Source organism: Trachymyrmex cornetzi, unplaced genomic scaffold (genome assembly GCF_001594075.2).
Source record: "Trachymyrmex cornetzi isolate Tcor2-1 unplaced genomic scaffold, Tcor1.1 scaffold482, whole genome shotgun sequence".
In the NCBI taxonomy this organism is placed as follows: Eukaryota; Metazoa; Arthropoda; class Insecta; order Hymenoptera; family Formicidae; genus Trachymyrmex; species Trachymyrmex cornetzi.
The window spans coordinates 101,736-112,269 of NW_017299641.1; the positions used below are offsets into that span (position 1 = coordinate 101,736).

At 34.7% G+C, this 10,534-nt stretch overlaps 1 protein-coding gene across 1 annotated transcript; it reads left to right on the forward strand.

Annotated features, from left to right (window-relative positions):
- The first annotated feature begins 444 nt into the window (after positions 1-444).
- Positions 445-8,971, forward strand: LOC108765306 (putative sodium-coupled neutral amino acid transporter 11). The gene is made up of 7 exons (XM_018513967.1): positions 445-1,312; positions 4,434-4,487; positions 5,700-5,790; positions 5,925-6,134; positions 6,764-7,016; positions 7,106-7,454; positions 7,925-8,971. Exons 1-7 carry the CDS (start codon positions 1,244-1,246, stop codon positions 8,375-8,377), a joined length of 1,479 nt encoding a protein of 492 aa, XP_018369469.1. The 5' UTR covers positions 445-1,243; the 3' UTR covers positions 8,378-8,971.
- Positions 8,972-10,534: the final 1,563 nt, after the last annotated feature.

Here is a 10,534-nt window from a genome sequence, read left to right on the forward strand (position 1 = left end):
TCATTTTTACCAACGTAAATTAATTTTAATCTCGGTTTAATTTACTCTTTATTTTTTTCTAATTCTTAGAACTAGAAAAAGATAAGTAAATTAAATTAAGATTAAGTTAATTTACATTGCAGGTAGAAATTTAGCGAGCATTAGAGAAAATCTCGTACACGGAGAGAATTTTTTCTTTTAAAATTTACCCTGAAAATATAATAGTTGTACAATATAATATTATAAATTGTATACTTTATTGTAGTTTTATTAATGACTGAGAGAGATTTACATTAAAATTCTTCGAAATACAATGTTGTTCCACGACTGTCATATTTTCAAGATAAATTCTAAGAAAAAATTCTGTTTGACGTGTATGCTGTTGATAGGTAATTTACAAGATTGATGAAAAGTTAATAGACTGATAAAGTTATTTATATATTGAAAACTATAAAATCCAATTCTTATAACGCATCAGACCTGTTTTTCTGCAAATAGCGAGATATCAGTTTATATTAAACCCGTGCATATCGTAACGATCTGATGCGGAGGTTCGTGCGCGTGCGGCTTACGTATTTCATAAAAAAATAAAACGCAGGATGAGTCCTGCACGCGAAATGTAGTTCCGGTGAAACTAGAATCATCGACGGGGAAGATATATACGTCGCGGAATCAATAAATCCAGCTGCCAGTCGTTCCCGCGCTTCGATACTCGACGAAGGGAAAGCACGAGAGATAGAAAAGAAATAGGACGCGACCGGTTAACCGGGGGAGAAAGCTGGGAGGCTGCGAGGGTGGGACAAGATAGATGAATGAAGGGGGCGGAAGGGAGGATACGAGGGGTGCGCATACGTGGGTATACATGTTGCTAGACGAAGAGGATGCGAGCCTGGCGATCCTCGGTTTACCGAGAACAGGAGAGAGAAAGGATAAAATATGGGGAGGATGATGGGGTGTGATTGAGGCTCGCGGTGGAGACGGAGGGAGAAATTGGCGAAAATATGTGTACGCGCGTGCGTGAGTAGAGGGATAGAATAAGGGAAGCGGATCGAGTGTACAAGAGAGGGAGAACGGATAACCAGAGGGGAAAGACGAGAAGCTGAAGAAGGGACAGAAGACAGGCCGGAACTTCAGACGTCTACGGACCTGCCCGCGAACCTCGTTCCCTCCCTTTAAGTTTCGCACTAGTTTTTTTCGCGCTATCATTTCTCCCGTTAAAGTTAGGCCGCCCTCACCGCAAAAGGATCCTGATCACAAGATCAGGATGGTCCACGCCGCGTCCGATGTCAACGAGAAGAGCTACATCCTGGATGCGAGAGAGAATTTTGAGGATGTGAGTAAGCCGTCTCTATCTTATTCTGTTCAACAAAGGACATGGTCTTCCGCGTCGACCGAACACGTCCCCATTTCGCTCTTCCGGAACGAATAAAATCGTTGCCGGCGAAACGATATGCAGATCATTAAACCGCGCTACAACGAGTCTCGCATCTCTCTTTCGTGTATGTTCTCTCTTCCCGACGTCTTTTTTATTTCTTACGTTTTATCGAAATTTATTACGCGAATAAAATAGAGTAAAAATTATTTGATATTCTGGAATATACCGACGGAATTTAATTTAACTGGAAAGTACGAAAGTTATGATATTTTTATTCACAGATGTTACATTTTACAAAAGGATTATTCGAAACATTTTGCAATTTAAAACGTCCAAAAGCTCCTATAAACTGAAAGAGAAGTCTTACATCTTGAATTACTTTTACACAAATTTAAACTTTTTGTAATAAAAATACAATATTGATATAGACGTAATATTTTTTTAGATATAATTAAATTGATCTAACAAAATTGATTGCAGCATAAGTTTTTTGATTGATTGTACTCTAAGCTTCTATATATATGTTTGTAGCACAATGTAAAATATCTGCATAACATTTCGTAATATATAAAATATATTATTATTTCTGCTAATCCAAGCAAAAATAATTAATTGTCATAGCGGATTCGATTGGACATAAACGATGAAATCCTCGATTTTAATGTACTATTAAGTAAAATATGTATTTAATAATTTGAAATATTTGCATTTTACTTTTACGCTTAGGTTAAATCGATATACAACGGATTTAATATACACTAATGCGTTTAACCAAATTCCCTATCAGTTTTCATCAGCAACATATGCTGCAAAGTAAAATATGTTCTTTATGTTTCTTGTTTGTCATATGATGTTTTTTCCTCGTACTAGAGGAAATTTTATTCAGAAAATAAATGTATCTCTCGGGATCTTCTAGTCCCAGTCGACATCAACTAAAAGTAACATAACATCCGTGTTATAACTTCGCATTCAACAATGTAACTGTTGTGTAACACCATGTGTTTTATTCAAAGTTGAGAGGTAACGCGTTATTTGTAACGTTGTTATCGTTTTCATTACTCTTATCGGTAACGATAGTTTCTTTTTCCTTTGTAACGACAACAGAGATTCAGCCATTATTTTACTGTTATTTTAATCCTTTATTATTTTTAATTACTCAATAGATCGTACTATTTTTTTTAAATGACTAAAATATTTTCCGATAGAAATTTAGATATTGAAAAATGTTTTGTACTTTATATCTTAGGCCGGATTCCGATATTCACTGCCAATATGTGGCATACATATATATGTATGAATTATAAATTTTCAGTATTGGTAGTGAATATTAGAATGAACTCTTAATAACGATTAATGTTCACAAACAGTGTTTAATAAAATCTGCGTTTGTAAATTACAATCTAATACCTCATAAAAATAAAGCATTTGTTAAAAAATAAAAATATTAATACAAAGAAATATATATATCTCGAAGATTTATTAGATATAAATTTAATACAAAGAAAAGCATAAGAATAGCTTAGAATTTTAAGCTTTAAAATTGATTTTCACAAATTAATATTGATTATTAAATAATGTAATTTCTAAATTTAATATCTTACTTTAACATTATAAAAAAGAAAAAAATTACTTTCTATAAAAAGTAACGGTACCGCGTTGGTTTTATGTAAATTGTGCTCGTTTCTACCAATGTAACTTAATTTTAATCTTGGTTCAACTTCTTCATCTATTTTTAATTCTAATAAGAGGCTTCAAAATGTCCCTCGCCGATTTAAATGAAATTTAACTGGATTATAGAGTATGTTCTCTTGAATACAAATCACCTTCCATTTGGGTGTAGACAGTCTACCATTTCCGAGATATTTCAATATTAAATTTGATAACGACATTTTCTTTAATTTATGACAGCATTCATACTCAAGTATTAATTTGTAGCATAGAGGATATGGTAACAGCCTCTTAACTTACAGACTCGAGTTCAAGCCACACTAGCAATTAATTAATAATTATAAATATTCGAGCATAAACATACTAATGAATCGTAAAGGGAATGCCATTATCAAATTTAATATTGAAATATTTTAGAAATGATAGTAGACCGTCTACGGCCAAATGGAGGACGATTTATATTCAAGGGAATACACTTTTAATCTTGTCAAGTTTCATTAAAATCAGTGAGGATTACTTCAAAATCTCCTCTTGTAAGAATTAGAAAAAGATGAAGAGTAGGTTAAATCTAGGATAAAGTTAATAGAAATGGACATTAGTAACGTTTCCAACCCTGAACTTATATTACATTTATGTTGAGTGCGAAATTATAGCACAGATGATATGTTACTTTTAATTGGTCTCAATTGAGAAGTAGATAGTCGCTGCACAACTATCGAGCAACCCCGTCGTGTGATTTGCAAAATAATTTTGCAAACGATGCATCGGAGAATCGCGAGTATCCTCTCGGTTTTGCTACGTAAAAAGTTTACGAGAAAGTTACTACAACGCCACTTTCGCTACCTCGTTAATTCTATCTGCTCTTAATCCGCACGGTTTTTAAGCGCAGGAAAGTCGTAATCTTCATTCCGTTTCGCGCGATTTTCTCTCGATTCTCTCCTACTTGTAATCGCGCGAATAGAAACGCGCAATTACGGCTTTTCTTACGAACGGTTCTGATATCTTCGAGATTGGAAGTTTCCGTCATCTTGAAAAGAAGAGAGAAGGGGGGGGGGGAGGAAGAGAGGGAGAGTTCCTTAACAATTCCATCCTCGATGAGAAATTTCTGCGATGACATTTCGCCCGATACGCTCGTTTCAATCAATGTCTCCATGATTTCTCCTGCGCTGATTTTTTCTTTCGCAAAGAGCTGTTATATCCGTCTGGAACTACTGTCAATAAAGAGTATTCGTATGGGTGCACGAACATCCGCGAATGAGGGAAAATGCGAGCGACAAGAGGGATGAGAGAAGAGCGTTACCCTTTTGGGCTTTCTTTCGATATACGAGCGAAAAAGGAATCGGATACGTTTTGAAAACCGACACACGATTGTCGCTATGATTGACTAATGCATTGTTTCAAAATTCAACAGGCCGGCAGCATCGCATCGGAAGAATCCTATGATGACATGAGACGATTAGTTAGGGTAAGAACTCTGTATATCTACAAATCTATATGGAAAGAATGGTTTTGCTGAAATATCTGATCTAAAATTTAACTAGATGGGGATTTTGAATCAAATTTTTTTCTTGACAATGTAAGCTGAAGTAATAAATTTATTTCATTCTAGTTAGATACAAATCTGAAAATAATTTTGTTAGACAGTCAAAATAATTATGTAGGACGTTCAAGCATAATGAGCAATGCTGCAAAAAGTTTTGACATTCTAGCAACCAGCTTTGAGCGTCTTACTTAATTATTTTGATAGTTCAACAAAATTATTTTCGGATTTGTATTTAACTAAATTTTTAGATACTTTAGTAAAATTGTTCTTTCCATAAGATACAATGTAGAACACTTAATCGTTGATGACAATGTTGCAAAAAGTTTGAACATTTTAGCAACTCATTTAAATGTTGTACATAATTACTTTAATAGTCTAAACAACAATTATTTTCATTTTGTTAGCTAAATTTTTAGATAACAAAATCTAGCAAAATCTTTCTTTCTTTTTGCGTTCTATTAACTATAGAAATTAACTATTTCGCTTTCTTTCACCCGTTTTATCTCCCTCTTATTGGAACGACGAGCGAAGTAATCGCTACGGACGCAGCGATTCATTACGTTCTAATTTGCGAATCTACACGATTAGATTCCCATGAACAACAAAGCGGATTAATTGACATGCAGCAGAAATTTCCCAAGTAGCTTCGCTGATATTGGCCTATCGATTGGTCCCGCGTAATGTTGTTCCGGCAGGACGATGCACTCTTTCAATGCTCAATTCGTCAATTTGTCACGGCCGTTGGCCTTCGACCTGACGTATGAACATGCGCTATCATTCCCGCTTGCAAGAAACGCTTTTTTATTACGACGCCCCTCTACTTCGCTTTCGATATCGCTCCAAATTATTCCGTTGACTGTGATCGTGTAAATCGTTTAACTCCTACTTGCCAACTAATTTACCATCAATGTACTTTTATTATGCTCCTCTCTGGGAATGACATTTCCATTCCCTCGTGCCGTTAATATTCATCAGCATGAAAATGTGCTCATAGAATATTCGCAGGTACGAGTCTGAATACACAATGTGACGTTTAATTAATGTAATTATGAAACTCTGAATGCGTTGATGTTCTTTTCTAGAGCTTATAAATACAAACAAAAGCATTCGTTCTAATGTCAACGCATATTGTAGGATGAAGAAGTAGAAAAGTCCAGCAAATTTAGCAGCCTGCCGCTTGCGAGTTTCAATTTCATCAATTCCATCATCGGCAGCGGAGTTATCGGTAAATGTAAAAAAATGATAGTTTTGAGACCGCGTGTTTTCTGAAAGATCGTAAAAAAATAAAAGAAATCCATTTGATATTCGGTGAAGCCGCACCCTTAAAGTATGTCGGCTAAATTAATATAAATTTTTCAGGAATACCGTACGCTCTGCATCAAGCCGGCTTCGGTCTCGGCATCGCCCTGTTAATTTTAGTAGCGGCGTTGACCGACTATTCGTTAATTCTCATGGTGCGAAGCGGGCGTATTTGCGGCGAGATGAGCTACCAGGGTCTGATGCGAGCGAGTTTCGGTCGTGCCGGTTTCTACATTCTTACGATATTACAGTTACTGTATCCGTTCATAGGTATGTACCCTACACAACTCATACACTGAAAAAAAAAATTAGCTAAATCTGAGTAAATATTTCTTTGAATAGTTGCAAGTAAACATTTATTTTCCTAGTCAACAATGTAATTGTTATGTGCAACATGTGTTATTTACGATATTATATTACATTTATACCGTTCAGTGAGAAATTATATAATATTGAGGTAATGTTAGTGGCAATTTGTATTAGAACGTTATAAGTACTTAAAAGAATACTATCCCATAGAACTTAATAAATGATAAATAAATAATGTAATGATATTTATCTATCTGCATCGACTTTTGTATTGATCACAACTCAAAGACATAATTTTCGAATAATTACCATGAATGAGTTAAATAAATATTATTCAATCAATTATAAAAATTAATTAATTTAACTTTATAGAAAGATCGCCACAACTCAAAAAAGGTAGTTTTAAAAAAAAATAGTAAAAATTGTCATAGCGTATTCTTTTCGTCGATTATTTGATCAATCATTTCCTATCAAGTTGAAAAATAGTTTTCTCCTTTTTTCTAAAATTATTTGTCACATTCAAAGTAGGGAAATTATATATCAACTTTTAACCAACGCGCAATTATGAAATAATTTTATTAACGTTACAGCAATGGTTTCATACAATGTCGTCGTCGGTGATACAGTGACCAAGGTTCTAATAAGAGTGACAGGGATGGACGAGACGAACATTCTCGCTCATCGACAAGTCGTCATCCTCCTGGCAACCTTATGCATCACCGTCCCGCTTTGTCTGTACAGAAACGTCGCGCGATTAGCAAAAATCTCCTTCCTCTCTCTAGTCTGCGTTGGATTCATTCTCCTCGCCATCGCCATCCGGATGGGCACAATGTCTGCCTTGGTGTAAGTGAGAAGTACAGACTTTCGCCTGTAGTTCATTAATACCTCCTGTAAAATCTCTATATGTAATCATAGATGTCGATTGATTACAGTCCGAGTCAGAAGGACAGCTGGAGATTCGCCAATTTCCCGGGGATCGTTCCGTCCATCGGTATAATGGCGTTCGCCTTCATGTGCCATCACAATACCTTCCTGATTTACAGCTCAATTGAAAGAGCGACCCAAGAGAAGTGGGATATCGTGACACATTGGTCCCTCTTTACATCTTTCCTGATCGCCGCGGCTTTCGGAGTCGCCGGTTACGCGACTTTCACGTCATATGTTCAGGGCGATCTCATGGAGAATTATTGCTGGGACGACGATCTGATGAATTTCGCCAGGGTGTTATTTAGCGGCACCATACTGCTTACCTTCCCTATCGAATGCTTCGTTACGCGCGAGGTAATGTCTCTAATGCTCGTCTTCTCCTTGTACAATCTGACCCCAATTTAATACTAAAAAGATAGTAATTAATTACTTATTTTGAGTTTTACAACAGTACTTTTAATACTAAAAATAAATAATTAATTACTACTTTCTAGTATGAAATCCGACATTAATCATAAGGAAAATTGGATCCCGGTGAAATGAGTTAGTTTCGCATAATGTAACTTACAATATAGTAAACAAAATATGCAATAGACATAAGGCTCAATAATGAATATCAAAGGTGCTCTGTGAGTATAAGGTTGACATCTATCAACATTGATTTGTATTCACACAAAAAAAATCTTATTGATACTTGAACTACTCATGTAATTAATATAGGGTTCTTTTTATAAGGGTAATCTCTGTAAGTCGTACTCTTGTAAACTCTTGTAAATTGGAGCATTTGCAAGAATTATTATGATCGCGATTTATTATCGATCCAGGTACTCATGACAGCAATCAAAGGCACAGACGAATTGGAAGGACACGAGGCTTACATACCTAATTCGGACCGCGAGTACCTGATAATCACCTTGACGATAATATGCATGGCATACCTGATCTCCATGTTGACGGATTGCCTCGGCATCGTTCTCGAGTTGAACGGAATCCTCGCCGCGGTGCCGCTAGCTTACATTCTACCGGGTCTCTGTTATCTCAAACTTGAGGAGGGGCCGATCCTCTCGTCCAAGAAGCTTCCGGCGCTCGGGCTGATGACCGCCGGTATTATGGCTGCACTATCTGGCCTTTTACTGATTATAACCAACACTTGCTCTGGTACCTGCTTTCACGGCAAGGTAATGCCGTATTGCGTCGGCAATTCGACGACGACGCTACCTCTTAACGCGACCACAATGTCCACCGACGACTTCGTTCTCACGGAATGCGGGATCTAAAATTAACGGACGAGTACAGTAAACCTTTAATTGTTAGTCTGCCAAATTGCCGAATAAAAGTATAATATGATTATAAATGTCACAGGATAAATAACGCAGGCATCGTTTAAATTGTCAGATGGATAAAATAAGATGACACCACGTACACAGATGATACTATGTATATGCATGATAATGCCAAATCGAAAAATTGAGACTTGATATTGGCTCATCAATATCCCACATTTTGATGCGATAAATTCGAATACATAATTTCGAAAATCTTGAAACGTGAAATTTTATATGTCACCAACTTGCGAGAAAAAAAGTTTAAAGGTTTTACAAGATTAAATAAAGCAGGATTTTATCTAGGAAAAAAATATATCATTGAAAAAATTATAATATCGTCATTGCACGGAAAATAAAATTGCGCAAATCAGGTTTAAAGAGAATAGCGACACTATTGGGTTTATAGAAAATAGACGTTATATTGTAACGTCTTAAATAGCTAAATCTCACGTTATGGAAACAATTTATGCTCCAAAATAGACTTTAGTATTAAATATGTGAGACGTAAATTTATAGAAAAAAGGAGTGTTATTGTTTACGTTAATAATCGGGAATATTTATATACGTTAGATAGTACGATTGTACCTTTCACGATTCTATTCCATGATATCGCGATGTGATTGCGAAATCATGTCTCGAACGCATGATTATCACAATATAAAATCAATGCAATATGGAATTTAGCTTACGAGCGAGAAATCCAAAAAAAATTGGCAATAGATATTATATGTAATCTCTTTATGCTCCGTTTAGTAAAATACATAGATTTATGAATGTTTATTGCACGCAAATTTACCGAGTTACACACAGAGTAAAATTATAATCTTTCAAGTTAATCGTGTGCACAATGAGCTTGAAATTCGCGACTGAAGACGATTAATTAATTCTCCGCGACGCACATTATTATAGAAACAGAATTTTAATGTACCAATCGAAATAATTATTGAATTTCCGATACTATATATATGAATAAAAGGGACTCATATATTTGGTCCTGATAAAGTTCCAGAGGTAAAGTTCTAACGAGAAAAAAGATCTCTGTGGTTATAAAAAATGCGCGAATTTTAAAAATTATATAATTAAAAAAAATAGTTATCGCGATTATAGAGAAAATTATGACTAGATAACTAACGTATAGAATACGTAAGTTAAAATTTCATTATATTTTTAAAAAGATGTTGAACAGAGACAAATGATTTATAAATGAGAAGATACATACATATATATGTACACACATACATATATATCTATATATACATATATCTATTATATACACTATACATACACAAATATGGACACTATGTTTGTATATTTTTCGTGATAAGGGATTAATATCTATTGAATGTTGAAAGTAAGAAATATACAAACAAATCTTTGCATTTATAAGTGACAATGATTCGATAATTAGCGGCTTAAAATTTGTATTTGCAATTCGTTTTATCTTATTTTATCTAAATTCTTAACATGCTTGCGTTTTATTTATTTTTTTTTTAGAAAGAAAATTCACTATTATTTATTTAATCTTTTACGAGAAAAATTCGTGAAATTGCATTTAAAAAAGTATTTTTTCGTATACGTTTATAAGCTTTTTTTTTATTAAATTTAAATATTGTTTCAATATTAAAATAAATAATATATAGTATAGCCTAAAATAGCCGAATAACGATCACGAAAATTGCAGGACATATTGAAATCATCGATCAGATTTCGTGTCCTCTTTTGCAAAATTTAGTTGCTCGGAGATATTGGCTTTGAGGAATTACATTGTATTTTTATAGTTCAAAAGACAAGAAAGAAAAGGGGAGTCAAAGTGTCTGTAATACAATCAAAATATTATATAAAGCCACAATGGAAAATGGCACAATCACACGGAGCGAAAGTAAATTTCTCCTTCCGCAAATGACGCTTTACAGAAAACAAACACTGATGACAAAAAGACCACATATACAAGAGGAAAGTATTTATCGCGCATGATTCGCGTATAGCATGTAAGGCAAAAGAATCAAATGTTTACCTGTTTACGTAGGGTAAGGTTGCCGATATCGCACCGGCTCCTAGATCGCACTACCTCGCCTAAAAAATCAGTTATTTTATTCACACACTTTCTTA